At 45.7% G+C, this 17,759-nt stretch overlaps 2 protein-coding genes across 3 annotated transcripts; one reads left to right on the top strand and one right to left on the bottom strand.

Moving 5' to 3' along the window:
- On the top strand, positions 1-10,478 carry PPP1R3E (protein phosphatase 1 regulatory subunit 3E). 2 transcript variants are annotated; one of them, XM_090149395.1, is made up of 2 exons: positions 1-7,805; positions 8,701-10,478. In XM_090149395.1, exon 1 carries the CDS (start codon positions 496-498, stop codon positions 1,477-1,479), a length of 984 nt encoding a protein of 327 aa, XP_090005521.1. In that variant the 5' UTR covers positions 1-495; the 3' UTR covers positions 1,480-7,805; positions 8,701-10,478. The 2 variants fall into 2 exon arrangements, with proteins under 2 accessions (XP_090005521.1, XP_090005522.1); XM_090149396.1 differs by having other exon boundaries at positions 1-7,084; positions 7,620-10,478.
- Positions 10,479-11,208: 730 nt separating this feature from the next.
- On the bottom strand, positions 11,209-17,728 carry GCSH (glycine cleavage system protein H). The gene is made up of 5 exons (XM_031614984.2): positions 17,585-17,728; positions 14,756-14,835; positions 13,487-13,550; positions 11,927-12,058; positions 11,209-11,340 (listed from the first exon to the last, which is right to left on the bottom strand). The coding sequence occupies exons 1-5, from the start codon at positions 17,703-17,705 to the stop codon at positions 11,243-11,245; spliced, it is 495 nt and encodes a 164-aa protein (XP_031470844.1). The 5' UTR covers positions 17,706-17,728; the 3' UTR covers positions 11,209-11,242.
- Between the last annotated feature and the right edge of the window lie 31 nt (positions 17,729-17,759).

Below are 17,759 nucleotides of genomic sequence, written 5' to 3' on the forward strand. Positions count from 1 at the left end.
GGGGCTGCTCTGCGCTGCGGCACGGCCGGGCGCGTCCGTTTCCCTCAGCTGATGCACCGTAACCGCATTATCGCGGATTAGCTGGATTTCTTCCTTTAAATGTACACTGCGAGAACCGAGCTGCCAGCCAGCTGTTTCTTATCGGCCACTTTAATCTGCGCGAGCCCGGCTCCGCTCCTTCCTTTCGCAGCTATTTCTGGCACCGTTCGGCGGGGCACGGCGCCGCGCGATGCATCTCCGCGCCTCCACCGGGGAATCCCTGCCTGTGCCGCCTCCTCCTCCTCCTCCTCCTCCTCCTCTTGGCTGAGCTCCTCGAGGAAAGACCCAGAAGGCGGCGGCGCGGTGCTGCAAGTAGGGCAGCGGCGGGGCGGGATGAGTCGGGGCGCGCCCCTGCCCGGCCCCGCCGCAGCGCCGCATGGCCCGCGGGGCAGAGCGGCGCCGGCCGCAGGAGAACGGCCCCGCACCGAGCGCTGAGCGCTGAGCGCCGCCGCCCCCATGGATAAGGCGGCCTCGCTGCACAGCGCCGTGCCCGCGCCGCCGCCCCGGCTCTACCTGCCGCGGAACTTCAGCTGCAGCGCCTGCCTCTACGGCAGCCTGGCCGAGCGCTGCGGGGGCGCCTGCAGCCCCGACGGCGACGCTCCTCCGCCGCCCGCCCCGCGGGACGCGGCCCCCGAGAAGCCGCCGCCTCCGCCCCGCGGCCGGGAGCCGCGTCTGCCCGCCGTGCCGCCCAGCCCCACGCAGCGCCGCCGCGCCAAGTCGCTGCCCACGCCCGGGGAGCGCGGCCTTCGGCCGGCCCCGCGGCACAGCCCCTCGCGCCGCAAGACCGTGCGCTTCGCCGACTCGCTCGGCCTGGAGCTCATCTCCGTGCGGCACTTCTGCGAGGCCGACCTGCCGCGGGTGCCGCCGCCCGCCGCGCCGCGCCGCGCCGACCTCTTCAAGACCAGGAAGCCGCCGGCGCTGGGCGAGCTGGAGCCGGTGCCGTTCGGGCCGCCGGTGCCGTTCGGGCCGCCGGTGCCGTTCGGGCCGCCGCCGCTGGAGCCGCTGTTCCCGCCGCAGCCCGGCGCCGGGCCCGGCTTCGCGGAGCGCGTGCGGCAGCACAAGGTGAGGCTGGAGTGGGTGCGCTGCGAAGCCGCGGGGCTGCGCGGCGCCGTGCGCGTCCTCAACCTGGCCTACGAGAAGGCCGTGTCGGTGCGCTACACGCTCGACCGCTGGGCCAGCTGCAGCGAGGTGCCCGCCGCCTATCAGCCCGCCGGGCCGGCCGACGGCCTCACCGACCGCTTCGCCTTCCACCTGCCGCTCGGCCCCGCCGCCGCCGGCTCCGAGGCCGCGCTGGAGTTCGCCGTCCGCTACCGCGTGGCCGGGGCCGAGTACTGGGACAACAACGGCGGCTCCAACTACCGCCTGCGGGGCCGGGCGCGCTCCCCCGCCTCGGGGCCGCCGCAGGACCCCGACAGCAGCGCCTGGATCCACTTCATCTGACGGACGGAGCGGCCCCGGCCTCGCCCCGCGCCGCGCCGCTGCGCTGTAAGTCGGCGGAGGACGCTTGCAATCGCTTCGCGGATGACCGACGTGCGCTCCGTGTGTCCCGGACAGCGGTCCGGCCGCGGGCGGCGGGATGGGCTGTGCGCTCCGCGTGTTCGAGCGCATTTAGGAAAGCGCTGCCGTTGAAAGCTGTGCGCTCAGCTCTGTCGCGCTGCGGTGGAGCCGCCCCGCGCGGGGCTCAGCCGTGCCGGTGGCTCTCGGCCCTGCGGGTTGATTTCCATTTCCCGTCTGACTGAGGTTCCTCGGCTGAGCTGTCGGTGCAGGAGTGCTTGGAAAACACTCCTTTTTTTTTTCTCCTCATTCTGGAAAAAGGCAGATTTCACAAAGCTGGATGAGCTCTGACCTACTGAAGAAAAGCCATATCTTGCCATATGAAAATAAGTGTATCAGTAAAAGCGTGGGGATGGCAGAGTATGTTGACTTCTGCCTTCAAAGCTGTGCTTTAGATTGGTATGAGCAGTGAAGGGTTTTCCTTTTCTAGCTTGCTTTTTGAGCAGAGGACACGGGTTGTGCTGCTGCCCGGTGCTGCCCTCCAGGAGCTCAGCACGTGTCTGTGTGCAGGACAGGGACCTCTGAAGTGTCACTGCTCAGAGTGATAAAACTCATGTTGGTATCATAGAGTCGTTTGAGTTGGAAAAGACCCTTAGAGGCCATCTTTTGCAGCTCCCCTGCAATGAACAGGGACTCCTACAGCTCCAGAGCCCATCCAGCCTGACCTTGGGTGACTCCAGGGATGGAGCATTCGTCACCTCTCTGCACAACCTGTGCCAGTGCCTCACTACCCTTACTGAGGAAACTTCTTCCTTGTATCCTCCTTGTATTTCATTTTGAAACCGTTTCCCTTTGTCCTGTCACAGCAGACCCTGCTACAAAGTCTGTGCCCTTCCTGCTTACAGCCCCTTTTGGTGCCGCTCTCAGGTCTCCCTGGAGCCTTCTCTTCCCCATGCTGAACAGCCCCAGCTCTCAGCCTGTCCCCATAGGAGAGGTGTCCCATCCCTTGGAGCGTTTTTGTGGCCATCCTCTGGACCTGCTCTGACATGATCTCATGCAGGGCTGTAAGATGCAGTCTCGAACATTTTGGGTCTTCTTTAGGTTTTTCAGGAATGACATTAATTCTATTAATTCTAATGTGTTTTTGAGTTCCTTGTAAGTATCTCGGACAGCTTGGTTGGTGTCAAGTTCTCATGGAACCTTTTGACTTCGATGGGATCTGGGAGCACTCATGTCTCCTGGTTCTGTCAGAATAATTGAACTGATGAATTCTGGAGAAAAAGATTTGGCTACATGATGGGAAAAGAGCATTTCCTTTAATTCTTCTAGACCTCTTTCTGGTCTAATCACAGTGACAGTAGCTGCTATATACTATCATAGCTTGGTTTTAGTTCCCTACCAAGTGTTCCCATCCCTGTGATCTCAAAAGAAACATATTGCTAGGACCTACTGAGCATCTCACCTGTTAGAATAAGGCCCTGATCTTGTCATAAAGTAACACTGTGTATTTATTTATCTATAAAGATAGAATTGCAGAACTAAGTCTTAGCCTAAAAGCGTATCAAGTGGTGTATTTTCTCATGAAAGCCCAAGTGTCTTTTAGTTAAACATAGCTTTTTGTAAGAGCCTTAATGCTGGAGAGAAGGAAAAGGAGGCACTCTCCATTTGGAGGCACTTTGAGATATGGTGGGAATACAGCCAAACATCTCTTCAGTTTTGCTGTAGCTTTCCTAAATGCTTTTTCTTTGCCTTCTCTGCCCACACACTAAACCAGCAACTTATTCTGGAGCATGCCAGTGCTGTTGCTTGTGGGGAAAAAGCAATTTCTGTGCAGTGTAGGTTAACCAGGGCTATAACTTTATTTATGAAGGTTTAACCCCTTTGTTAAATAAATATCTGAATATTAAACCTTTGTGGGATGTAGCACATCAGAGCATTTCGCAAAGCAGACTCCTGAGCTTTGAAGCAGCTCAGCCTGTCTTCAGCTCTAAATTTTGTGGGTAGCTTTATGGGCTTGAGCTTGAACACAGATTATCAGTGACATATGTGTAACTTCAGTAAAAGACCAAGTCTTCTGGAGGCACATAAGGACTTCTGAAAGCCTTGAAGGTGGCCCAGGTGGCCCAGAGGATGCTACTGGCAAAGTCTGTGGAACAAGTTTGAGGCATTTAAATAGAAACTCCTCAGCAATATATGCCAAAGCTGCACTGCTCTGCTTACACAGTTTCACTTCTACCACGAGTTTATTCTCAAGGCAGATTTAGAAAAACAAAAAAGAAAAACAAAAAAACTGCAGGTGCACTGAGTGCAAGGCAAAGCAAAATATTTGAATTACTTTTCAAGAGAGCAAATTGTCTTCAAGCCAGTCTTCTTGTGGAGCAGAAGTATCAGCTCAGCTATTTTCATTGGCGTGACTGAAGCCCACGCCACCTTCCTGTCCAAGTGGTGTAGAATGGTGTAGGCAAGGCAATAACCCTTAGGCAGTGTGCTTCACTTCTAAGTGAATTACTCATGGCTGGCGGCTTCGGTGACACAGAGATGACTGTCATTCATTGTGCAAAGTTGTAGCTTTATGGAACGTGCCATCTTATTTCATGTGCAATACGGTGATCCCTTCTGCAGTAAGTTGTGCTGTATGCCCATAGACATTCATGTCTGCTTTTGCACAGTTAAGCTGCTTGGTTTTTTTTGTGTGCAATACTATGCGTCTTACAGCAGTATTTCTGAAATCTACCCAATTAGTAGAAATCCTAACAAGAATCAAACCAATTAAGTGACTGTAGACCGAATTTCAGCTCGCTGGCTGTATTAGCATAAGGACAAGAATTGAAACATCATTGTCAATACATGTGCATTTCTTCAGGTTCATTAATTATTTCCTCCTTTTACCATTTGCAGATAACTTCTTGATGCATATGCACGTGCCTCAGTGTGTCATTCAGTAGCAGAGTAAGTGCACACTGTTATTCCAGCACATTTGGGGAAGGTGGATCACTGCAGTGAGCAGATGTCCGTTCATAAAGACACACAATTTCTTCACACATACATGAAATGTTTCTCAGTAGCACAAACAGGCACACATCTGCTAATTCTGTGTTTTAACATCATCTACAAAAATACTCCGAATCTGCTTTTTAATGCATTATTAAATATCTATATTGGAATCTTTACGTGCCTTTCAGCATTTCCTAGGAAGAAATCTTATTTGTTCCTTAACTGTCCCACAGAATGCCAATGGCTTTCTTATTAAAATGAAATTCTAAATATATAATAATAATAATTCTAATTCCTGAAGCACTTTCAGCTGTTATCTGCAGCAGCCAGAAGAATTTGATCGTGTTTTCTTACATTAATATGAAAGAATTTACTGTCAGAACCACATCTTCCTGGTATACCTCTCAAATTATGTCGCTGGGTAAAAAAACTGTGATTATAGATAGTATAACAAAATATATTTATTGTATATATTTACCACTTACACAGATATTCTAAAGATATATATTCTACCTGAGAGCAGAAGTTCTAGTTTTTTATGAAATGTAGTTGTGTAGATGTGATCATCTTTACAGCTTTTCCTGTGATTTCTCTGATGCTGCATAATGCTTTTAGTTACAGCTTCTAGGTGGACTTAATCTCTCTGCACACTCTGTACATTGGGATTCAGGTGCTCAGTGTAAGGAGTAGCTGAAGAAAATGACTTCTACCTTGTGATGCTGTGCTGCATGGCCTTCTGGCAGACTCCCCCTAACTCTCCTCCCATATGCACTCCATGTGTCCATGTGCTGATTGTGGCAGGATTGCCTACTGAAATGAAAATACAGTTGAGTACCAAAATTTAGGTTCTACAGTCATGTACAGTTTGAGGTGGGAGGTAAATGTGGGCTCTTTCTTTACTCAATTCTTGAATAGTGCTTTTAACTTATTTTGCAGAGTTTTTTTAACCCAGGATTTTCCTATCTTTTATGGATATCCTCTTCCTTCAGCTATTCTGTTGTGTTGGAGCTTTCTGTTTTTGAGAAAGATTGGATTTTATTTTTATGCAACAACAGGAAAAATTATTTTACATTCCATTCTGGGGGGAGGCAGAAAAACTGCTTTCCTTCCAGTTTTACTCTTTTAATATCAAATAGTAGCATGCAAAATAAAATATGCTTGAATTAACATATGCACTAGCAATTCCAAAGAATATAGCTAAGAAAAATGTCAAATGTGAGATATGCTTTTTAAAATGTTTGTGCTTTCATTCAGCAAGGCAGAAAAAAAAGCTCTAGTCCCAGTGCATTTCTACCAAGGAGATCTTTCTATGCAATATTACCGTGCTCCTGTTTTCTTAGGGGTAAACTTGGTTGGTATCATTGCTGTGTTGGTGTGTTGTGTGTAGAACATTCTGTTAAAAGTGTCACTAAGGAAACTGGGTCTTAAGTACTGTTAGATTTTGAGGCTCCTTTGTGTCCAGTCTGACTTCCCTAAACCAAAAGCGCAGTCAGAGGAGCAGTAGCAGGACAGTATTTCACAGACATGCAGTGCAGGGTCGTACACTGTGCTTTCCTCTACTCCGTGTCACCTTCCAGGAGGAAACATTGCATTGCCATCGTGTTTTCAAATTTTGTATCTTAGCAACAAACCAAACTGTATTGTACTTTTACACTCAGACAGCTAACACGTGTGTTTTTAAAGCCCTTCAGAAGCAGTGGGCCCAGCACTGTTGGATTACTGTTGAGTCCCATCTCCAAACTGCAGTATCCCAGGCATTTGTGTGCACCACGGAACTGCCTCAGTGGGCAGCACTGAGCAGCAAAATATTCTCTATTTACAGAGGACCAGGACACCCCAGCTGTGCCTGGGTGCAGACACCTGCGTGTGGGGGACAGGAAAACTGACTGCCAGGACAGGAAGTTTGCAATTTAAACAAACCTGACTCCTCCAGGACAGTGTTAGACTGCTGCTCTTGGTAGTGGAGTTGCTGTCTGTCCAAGACAGTGTAACGTGCAAGCTTTTATTGTTTCCTTCATTTACACGGGCTTTGTTGATGAAAGGATTTGTTCTAAATGTTATTACTCTGTTCCTTTTGGTTGCACTTTCTTCTGCAGTGTTGACACATCACTAAGTAATGTTTGTTTCTAATGTTTGTAAGAATAACGTAATATCACCAGAAGTTCAAAATCAACTTTTTAAATAATGCCTTGTAACGTAGCCTTACAGCATTTCAGATTATTTTCCACCAAAATGGCATCTAATCACTGGTTGTCACATCTATTTATAAACCTGTAGCTTCTCAATGTCATTAAAGGTTAAGAAAACAAATTGTGAGCATGTGGTGAATATAAAACCTTATATTTTAATGGACAGACTGTGAGTTCCTTTGTCTGAGGGTCTGAATTCTGTTCCTTTCTGTCCATGCAGGGGGTGATGCACTGCCTACCTGGAGACAAACAGCAATCTCCAAGGTCTCCATTCAGGACACTCTGTGTGTGGAGCTGGGTTGGCAGTCTGCTCTGCTGAAGTATAACCACTTCTCAAGAAGATAAGATGAGATTATCAGTTGGCATAAGTGCGTGTAGCTATCTTTATAGTCTTGTATCTTTAGCACTGTTGCAGATAAAGGCAGGGTAGCAGCCTGTAGTCCAGAAAGGGATGCCTATGTTTTAACTGCTTGTGGTTTTAATCCTTCCCAGCTCAGTGCTGCTGTGGTCAGCAGCACTGAACCATTCTGTGCAATTGAGCATTCAGCTGCCAAACCCCGTGCTAGGATGGAAACAACAGTCTGTCCTCTTTGCAGGAGGGCAAAGAGGGGCTCTCATAGCAGGAAAGTACGAGATATGTGAATAGTGATTATTTTATTGCACAGAAAATAGCAGTTTCAGTTTTCTAGTCCTGAAGGGCCACTTGGTCTAGGAGGAGGGTTTCTAAGCCTGGTGTATATGGAGCACTGACTGTGGTAGAGCTGTTTCTGTAATGAGCACACACTCTTTCCTCCAGTAGTGATGCAGTGTTGAGGCTATTTAACTATCAGCTAGGTGAAACTTAAGGACTCTTCCTAATATGCTTTTTTTGACATCAGAATGACTACCTGTTCTTCCTTACAGCTCTTCACTTGCACAGGTATAGGTAGGAAGGAGGAAGAGGAACTGGCTGTGCCAACTGTGAAGTCTCTTTTCAAGACTCTGTTAGATTCTGTATCAGAAATATGACTTTAGATCACACAGGATCACATGGGAATGACATGTTATCTTTGCCACCACAGTATGGAAAGTAGACAGATTCCTTCCAAGGTATTAAACATCTTCTTTCTACACTGGCTAACATATTAACTAAGCATCCTGATTTAAGAAATGCTCCTTAGTCTAATGGAAGGCAGACAAAACATTTCAGCTGCAGCTGAGCTGACTTTGCCTTGGTAGCTGTAGCTCAAGTGGGGCAGTTGGAATAGCCAGGAATGGCCAAGAATACTGAGTTCTCTGTCATTTTCTCTTGATCCAGCCCCTGCAGTGAAGAAGGGAGGGGGTGATGGCTGAAAAGCAGAAGTGCTCACGGGTTCCAAGTGCTAACTCATCCTCCTAACTTGTGATTGATTTTCATGGCTAGAGAAAGGTAGAAGTGCTGTACCTCCATTAAAATAGCCTCTGAGGGACAGACACTCAATAACATGAATAATTGAACACTATAAACAAATGACAAGTAAAACAGGGGATGTAGGATGCTTGTACTGCATTAAAATAGATTGGGTCTGAAGTGACTGAATTATGCTTTGTCAGGAAGAGAGGGATATCAATATTGTAAGGGAAACTATCCAGTGCAGATACCACAGACTGCACTCCCCTGCCAAGGAAAGCTTCTCTAGAACTGTGTCCCGAGCAGCCTGGGGAAAGTGCAGCAGAATCACCCTGAGGACACTCCTAGGCTGCTCTTACAGTTCATCTCTGGCTTGTGCCATCTAGAGCACTGTTTGCAGGCTTAACGAACAGGCTCCTGTTGGCCTAGTGGGTGCACTATCTAATCACACTTGGAGCTTGGTATAAAATTGCAGACTCAGGCTAAATGCCTCACCTCAGCAATCTGAGAAGGGTGGCAGGATGATGGGTAAGATAAAATGAGTGGTACAGTTCTGTGAGGAGTGACTGTAAACATTTCCAGTGACAATTTTCAATATTCTTAACATGTTTTCAGACCTTGACGTTGTCCGATGGAGCCGGCTGGCACTGCAGCCGAGTCACTGCGGTACCCGGCCACTCGGATGGGTCCGCTGCTCCATCTCTAACATGCTGAGCGCCACCGTGTGGGTAAATTATACAAGTACTCCTTTTAAAACGAAAAGATTGAAATGCCGTGTGACCGTCTGATAGCCTGCAACGCTCCGTTCCACCCGCCGGAGAAATTGTGCTACCGTTCCATTAGGCACCGTTCTTAGTCTTCCTCCTCTTCTCCCAGGTTAGCAATGCAGGTGCTGCACTGCCACAGAAAAACCCGGTGTCTTTAGTTGAAGAGCTGAGGGTCGCTCTGGAACATTTATGGTACAGTGGTAAGAGCCACTGCTACAGAAAGATCCCAATTCCTGATCCATCAGTGCAAAGAAGCAGCAAAGACTCCTGACTTGCAGAACACCAGCTCTATGGAGACCCCAGTTAAGGGGAGCATTAGAAACTGAGACCTGCCACGCTCCTAATCTAATCATGAAAGGCTTAAGTAATTGTCTTACAGCTAATTTAATGACAGTGAAGTTCACATTGTCCTTATTTTGTGTTCACAGCAGGCTCCTGACAGATCAGAATGACATTTTCATACAAACGTGTTTCCAGTGCTTAGCTTAGTGTTATACCTAGCGTACTATGTAATCTTTCATCTTTATTACTAAAATTAGATGATGGCTCACTAACAATGCATAATGGTACTTTGTCCACCTGTTTAACATGGCCTGATGAAAAGTCCTGATTAACTTTTCTACACAGACAGAAGGACTGAAATGTCACCACCTCAAAACACCAATTATTATTATTTAAGTGGTCTTGTTCTTCTAGCTTAATAGCATTTACTTGTTTTTTCTCTCTGTTCAGAGTAACAATTAGATAATTTGCACTTGTATGCACAGTTCAGATGGAGAGGCAGCAATTCACTGTGGAAAAAAGCAAATTTTGAGATGTGCAGTCTTTTCAGATAAAAACCTTCCAAAGTAATTTTGGATTGAAAAAAAAAATCCAAGCTGAATTTATATGACACAGTTAGATAATCTGAGAGAGAAAGGGGTTGGTATTTGTGAAACAGAAAGGAGATGTGATGACATAATTAACTCCTATGATATAAAGAGACATAATTATTAGTTGTGGGAGAAACATGGGAATGATTTCCCATAAAAGTCATCTTTTCAATGGGCCTCTAATGTTTAGTATCCAGTAATTATTAGTGTTAAGTCCTGAGGATCAGGACATAAAAAGCCACAGAAAAGGTGGTCATTTTGTAAAAAAAGCATCTCCTTTATTTGTTTACTGTAGGAACATGCTGGTAAGCATGTTTAATTTTTCCCTCAATTTACACAGCATTTAGTCATAGTCCAAATCTAAAATACACTCACCCCGTTTTATTTTGAAGAAAAGCATTCATTACAGATTGATGCTGGCAAACTTTGAATTTATGCTGCTGCAGTCTGGCTCCAACCAGTGCATGCTGGTCTAACTGAAGCTTCTTCCTGATGATGAATGCAGCAAGGTTGTAGGATGACTTGAAAGCTAGGAACTCTGCTTGAGTAGCATACATCAAACTTCCAACAGAATTCCACCTGTGTCACCTTACGTGGATTAATATCCCCCGACTTCCCTTTAGAGCAACTGAGAGGCACTTGGTTTTCTCTCCTGATTTCTGCATCATGTTTTAAAAAAAGCTGTACTCCAAACCTCTGCTGTGCTATTTTGTTTTTGTAAGACACAGGTCTGCACCACTCAAACTTACCTTTAGACGTCACATCAACTTTGACTACATGATTGTGGAGTTGTTAAAGTCAAGTCTAGTATAATTAGTTCACTGGTTTGCAAAATGGAAGTTTTAGTTTCATTCATTGTATGTATGTATTTATTCATTACAGCAGCATGCCTACATGATCTTAAAGGCAACATGACTACATTATTTACTAAAGTGTTACTGATCACACAATAGGCACATGATGTAGAATTCCTTAACTCCCTGTGACAGTGTTTACTTAGTCCAGACAAATGAAAATACAGCCTAAACAGTGCACTCAAGAACCTAGCTAAATGATCAGTGCATGAGTTTTGCATGGTAAGAAAACACAGTAAATCAGAAAACAAGGAGCATACCTTTGTAAAGGCAGAATTATTTGAGTTTATTAATTCTTTATATGTTTTCCTTCTTCAGTGTACTACGTAAAGAAGTAAAAAAAAAAAAAAAAACCCAACATAATCATGCGAAGAGGTAGTTGATGGTAGTTTTTTTTGGTATCATTCTTGCAACTACAACTAGGTCAAAGTATTAGGAGGTTAGGGAGGCACTGGGTTTTTTTTGTATCCCAAAGTTATATAAAATCAAGCAGTCTAGCATAAAAATCCCTTACAAGTTAAACATTTTATGACTGCAATTATTTATGGTGTATGTGAACATAAGTGATACTTTTCAGCTTGCCAGAACTCAGTATTTGCTACTTCAGTGATCGATGACAAACTACATTGAAATATTTTATATGGGTTTATTTTGTTATTCCAGCTCAGTCCTCAATGGATTTTATGTATTTCTCATAAGCATCTTCACTCATCAGTTCATCAAGTTCAGCAGGCTTTTCCACAGTCATCTTGATAAGCCAACCTGTAGTTTGGAAGTTAAGAAGAACAACAGTTGGAAATAGCCTGCACCAAGGGTTCATTCATGTGACTGCTGTAGAACAGCACTCCCACCACTCATACAGAGCTCTGTCACACTGTTAGAATTAAGGGCACTTCCTCTGCAGCAGAACAGCACTGCAGTACTTTAAAAGCAAACACAACAACAAAACCAAATAACCTGAAGGAGCCTTCTGAGTCAGATGTCTGAGTTCAGCACTGTCTCTGACAGAGGCTTTAGGAAGGGACTGTCTAGGAAAAGAGCCTGACCACCCAGGATCACGAGGTGTTACAGAATCACGAATGGAAAATATCACCAAGGGATTTAAAGTCAACCTCAGTACATCTGAAAAGAACACACTGAAATGAAGTTGTCAGCAAAGACAAGACTACAATACTATTATTATGCTATAAATTTTATTGGGCTTGAACTATTACACAATAAATTCAATTTTAAGGCTCCATACCATTAAATTGGAAGAACTAGGAATGACAGACCTATCTGTGGTCACAAGCAACACTGCCAGCATTCAGGTGGTATTCCTTATTGAAAGATAAAAACAACATCTTACCATCTTGATAACAAGATTTATTGACGAGGCCCGGGTTGTCTGCAAGGGCAGCATTAATGTCAGTCACTTCTCCTGTGAGAGGAGAGTAGAGTTCACTAGCAGCTTTCACACTTTCCAGTGCCCCAAACTCATCTGAAATACAAGATTTCACACTTTTAAGAGGAATTCACAAAGCACTCGAGTTTCAATCAGACATTCTAGTGATGACCTGTCTGTAAAGCAGGGAGGAAAACTATCAAAGAGTGGAAGTCACCAACTCAGTATCACTGACCAGCAGCACTGGGTCCCTGCAGGGAAGTGGCTAGCTGGCTATTACAGGAGGAATGAAAATTTCTTGTGTTTGGCTAATTCATTGGCTAAAGCCCTACAGCATGGTCTGACGCAGGGTTAGAAGGAATCCCATTCAACTATTGCTGCAAGACTTCTAAATAAGCCTTCTATTTACAGCGTAGACCTTTTTAATGCCAAACCTGGTTACAAAATAGAATCGAGGAGCTCGCTTGTTCTTCAGAAACACTATCAGCTGTTACATTTGCACTCACTGGAAAACACTCATTAGTATTCGGAAGCACAGCGCCGGAACCACCCAGCTGCTCTGCTCTCCTTTCTATTTCATATGCAGTTATGGAAACAGGGCCCGGAGCAACGTTAGACAAGAGCAGCTCTAAACCATAAACAAAGAGGCTGAGGAACGTGGAGCAGACAGACAAGCAGACAGGAGACAGAGAACAGCACTTTCTGGAAAGCTTGGGATTAGAGTAGTGCTGCAAGTGGTAGAAAAGAGAAGTGGAAATGAAATTCCTTCATAATAATGCTACAAGTTGGTTAATTAGAACCCTAACCAGAAAACTTCTGTAAAGCATTCACCACTAAGTGTGATATAACAGCTGTGGCCTGAACAGCCTGATGCAGAATGATGGGAAGAAAAACTCCTGCTACTTCACCTCAGTACATTTACATCTCGTTCTGCAATGCCTGAAGCTAATGACAATCTTTTCACACACCCTGAGGCAGTGCTCTGTGTATAAACAGGGACAGGTTTTTTCTTTCTACCTGCTGATGTTCACACCTCTTCAACAGAAAATTACCTACCTGAATGATTAAGAAGGCAATAATTGATAAGTTGGATTGATACAGCTGATACCCAGAAATTACTGAGTGAATATTCATGGAAAAGTTAGAGCTTGATATCAGTTAAGTTTCAGTGTTTTACAACATGAAATATGTAACTGCAAAATCACAAGCAAGCCAGCCTCAACACTGCTAAGTCCAATCTAAGCATAAATGTGTTTTAAAGCAGTATATAGATAGGAGTATTACAAAAAGCATATATAAAAATGTCTGATTTTAAATAAAGGTCTTGAAAAGTAGATATTTCCTGCTATTGTGCATGGTAGCATACATTCAGAGACTTTGAAATGAAAGCTGTCATCTCTATTCACAGAAATATCTGCTTTTATTTTGCATCCAGATGTGTAATGGTGTTAACAAACATAAATATTACTTAATAAAATTCAACTTTGAAAAGAAGCTAGGAGTGGAACTAGAGCTGAAACTTACCATCTTTATTCAATTTTGTCCCAATTTCTGGAAGACTACAATAAACAACGTCTCCTAATGCTTCCTTAAAAGAAAAACAAATGCATCAAAACTTACAATAAAGAAACTGTATGTAGGAGTTATCTGACACAGTAACTCTAGGAGCAACGTAAACAAGTCACCTGCCTGTGTAAATGTAGATGTTATTTTAAAATTGTGCATTTTTCACTTTTTAAATACTTAACTTGAAAGAAAACCAAAACGTTAGGTTATCATGACCCAAATGCCAAATTAATTATTATCTATTATGATGTTAATAACCCTCAGGCTGAGTTGCAAGGCATGTACCTATAGATTTATTCAGGCAGAACAAGAAGAGCATCTGCTTATCTTCTCAGCGCCAGCCAGCACAGCACGTGTTGTGATGGACAAAGTTCCCAACAATTTCAGGGAATTATCCCTCTGGCACAAGGCACAGAAATGTCACTTGAAATCAAATGCAGCGATTCCTCTCCAGTGACAGCTCGAGAGCTGCAAGCATACAGTCTTACTTACTGACTGAATGAGGAGCCTTACCACCAGAACAATCAGCTCAACTGGAACAGGCTCGTGCCTCTTCAGTGACAAAGTACCGTATTTCACAAAAGCCCACGGATCTGAGGGAGCAGTGGTGGTATTTACAGAAAGCAGATTACAGGAAATGCTGCTTGTCCTAACACTAATTCCACTTCATTGCTAACTTCCCATGCTAGAAGTTTAATGTGCAGTAAATCTCTGTCCTGAATTTGCCTGCGACTGCTCCAAATCACATGCCTGCACCGGAGCAAAACAAAAGTCCAAAGGGTCCCCCTACCTCCACTATTTTATACTGAGAAATATATACTGTGTTACACTTCTGTTTGGAATAGCTTTTTAGCCAGAGGAATTGCACCACATTCATGTTCAAGTGGAATCTGACCTGAGAAGTGCACGGCAGCCTCTTGCTACAGCCACACACTCCCAAGGCCTACAGAACTGTGGTAATAAATGCAGTTTTAAATTCAGCTGAACCATTAAGTTTCCATCACACTCAGCTCTCTCCAGGCTTGATCTAAACCGATTAAGAATCTATCAGAATGCTGAAACAGCATGCACTTTTCAAATAGTGCCAAGTCCAAAAATCTCATTCTGTGTGTATAGCATATGCAATTACAACAATAAAACAACAGCAGCTATCCAAAGAGCAAGGACAAGAGTATGGGTAAGTAAATATTGCAGACTTGGGTAGGAAAAGAGAGGGTTGATCAATACCTGTGCAAAATTGCTGATTCCTACTGTTCCAATGCCATTTTCAACTGATATCCATTCATGCTTGTCTGTGAATTTGCGGGCTACAATGAAACAAACTTGAAACTTCAGAAATAAGTGGCAAGTTGTTTGCTTAAATGCAATACATTGAAGTTACAAACCCTGCTGGTTTGCTTTGCTTTCCCCTGAGGTTAGGTGATTTGTTTCCCCACACCCCCCTTGGAAAATACTCCAAACAGCAAATACAATTTGCAGAAGCACTTTGTTCTGCTCAGGACACACTTAGGGACACAGCAGCAGCTCACTGTGGGGTCCTGCCTGACAGCCTTCCTGGTTCCTGTGCAATCATCCAGAGACCGATCAACCATGAGGGGAAAATGAATAGTTCTCATTCAAATGTAAAACACAAATCCAAAGCATACACGTTTACTTCACACACAGTAACAAGCTTTTCTATGATGCCTTCAGGTCTTTCCAAGCGTATTTAGTGCTTCTTTCCCAGGAATAATGAAGTTGCTGGCAGAAGGCCAGCGTTAATAACACATTAAATAGTGTCAGCATTGCAGCATCTCATTCAACACATGAAACAAAGCCACCAGGTGAAGCTGCATCCTGTCTGCTCCAGTCAGCTGAGTCCCTTCCCTGCCCTGACATCTCCTCTACAGTCTACTACTTCTCTCATTTAATGTTATCATTGATATATGTAAAATCAGTATAGCTGAAATTAATAGGGCCATTCAAACTGTGGGCCAGGAAACTGTTACTTAAGAGAATTTGCTGTTAATACTATTAGAACAACACTCATTCTGAATAGTTTTAAGATGTGCGTATGGTAAGACTTAAATCTTTTCCACAGCAATCTTACAATTCTGCATATAGCGTAGGTCTGTAAGACTCAGGGCTGCTCATATTGCCGTTTCCTTGCAGCAGTTATTTTTATATTCGAAAGAAGAAATAGAAGCAGTTTTCTTCCTGACACACCACACCAAGAGCTTCCAGCCTGCTTTGTCCTCCTCCTCACGTGCAATTTTCCTCAGCAGTTCTTTGGGTTTTCTTCAGTTTTTAAATTTCTTTTCCATGTTCCCTTCTTGCACCCCTCCAATCACACAGGGGATGTTCCACAAGTTGGGGAAGAAGTTAAACAGAGCTTCCTGGGAGGTGAGTGCCAAAGTAGTGCAGCTGGGCCCTCCTTTTGGGTCCCAAATCCTCTTCTTGGGCTCCCAGCACCCCCTAAAGAAATCCAACTTCCAGAAAGCCTTGTTTCTTAGGCTTGCATATGACAGAAAGCAGAAATCCTCACTTCAGGTCTGTTAAAATCCTCACGCTAAGTCAGTAACATTCTGAGACATTCAGTTACAGCGATCCATTTACGAGGGCTGAATGTATGGAAGAGGTAAAATGGTTTCTCTCTTATGGCAGCTCCAGTTCTACATTTATATTTATTGTGGCAGCACGATATACAGAAGCAGAGCACACGAAACAGACTGAGTAAAATGCTAATAACGCATTTTCCCATGCAGCATCGCTCAAATAATAATAAAAAGACCACAGAATTTCATCTAGCGTTACTGACATCTACATAAATCTCTCAGGACGTTTTCTAATGAACAGAAGAAACCAAATCACTCTAGGTCAATGCGTTAACCCCCAGGTAATAGGGATTTCATTGGAAATGAGTAATGAACCATAAGAACAGAGAACAACGCAGAACCTTGAGCCCCCACTGAACATTAACGTTATTCACATCGCAGAGGAGCCAGCCAGCATCTTTCTGTGTTGGACAATAGTACTGTGTTTTAAAGGGCAAGATGACAGGGAAGAAAAAGACAAGAGATAAACAGAAATTTCACTGCTTTGTTAGAAATTGATAGGTTCCTAGCAGTTCTGAAATGCACGTATGCTTCTCATAGGATATTTTTCACAAAGAAAAAGGTTAAAATGAGAAATTCTAACCATGTGGCAAAACCCACGTAAATAAAGTCCAGGTCAAATGAGAAAGAGTTAATAAGTAATCTCAAAATTTGGACTTTGAGCTTACGTGACTGGCACACGAAAGAAATCAAAATAGATGAATACATGCATCATATATGAATATGATCATATATATTCGTAAATAACGCCAGGGCACAGCAAATCTCTTCTGCGAGCGTTCATTGCCACGAGAGCATCTCCCCGTGCTCCAGCTTCATTCATTGCAGCACGGCTTCGGCTCCAGCTTACGGAGCACGTCCTAAATTCAGACCTGCCCCTATTTCTGAGACACCTGCCGCACAGGTGCACGAACGCAGCACGGAAGCGCACGGCACGCACACAGCTTCACACCTTCACAGCTTCTCAGCTCCACACCTCAGCGGCCGCACAGAGCGATCCCGGCTTCCCTGCCGGCAGGGCTCAGCTCTGCCGCCCGCTGAGGCATCGCTCCTCTTTGTGCGCTGAATCAGGAGCGCACCGGCGGCTCAGCGCGGAGCTCTGCCAGAAGCGCGGCGCGGCGCCGCTGCTCTCCAGCCATCTTGAGGCACCCTGCGGGCAGCTCTGCCCTTCCCGCCCGCACGAGGCGGCTAAAACACAGCAAAGTCCTCAACACAAAGCGCTCCCGTGCACGGTGTCCTTCCGGGCCCGCTACTTAAACGCGCCGTGCCCGGCACGGAGGAGCCCGGCAGACCTCACGCCCCGCCGCAGAGCTCGGCGGTGCCGCGCATCTGCGCGCCCCGGGCGTCCAGCGGCAGCCCGCAGGATTCGCCCACCTCCTCGCAGGGCGCCGAGCTGCGCTGCGCGAGGACGGGCGGCACCGCCCCGCGGCCGCCGGGCCCGCAGCGGCACTCCCGCACTCACCGGACAGCAGCAGCGAGCCGGTGCCCAGCCTCCGCGCCGCGGGGACCTGCGGCCGTAGCGAGAGGCGCGAGCAGCGCGGCGCCAGGGCCGGCCCGAGCCGCCGCAACGCCAACCACGCCATCTTTGCCGGCGGCCTCGGGCGGGGCGGCGCCGCGCAGAGCTCCCGCCTCACGGC

Source organism: Phasianus colchicus, chromosome 13 (genome assembly GCF_987193195.1).
Source record: "Phasianus colchicus chromosome 13, bPhaCol1.hap1.1, whole genome shotgun sequence".
NCBI lineage: Eukaryota > Metazoa > Chordata > Aves > Galliformes > Phasianidae > Phasianus > Phasianus colchicus.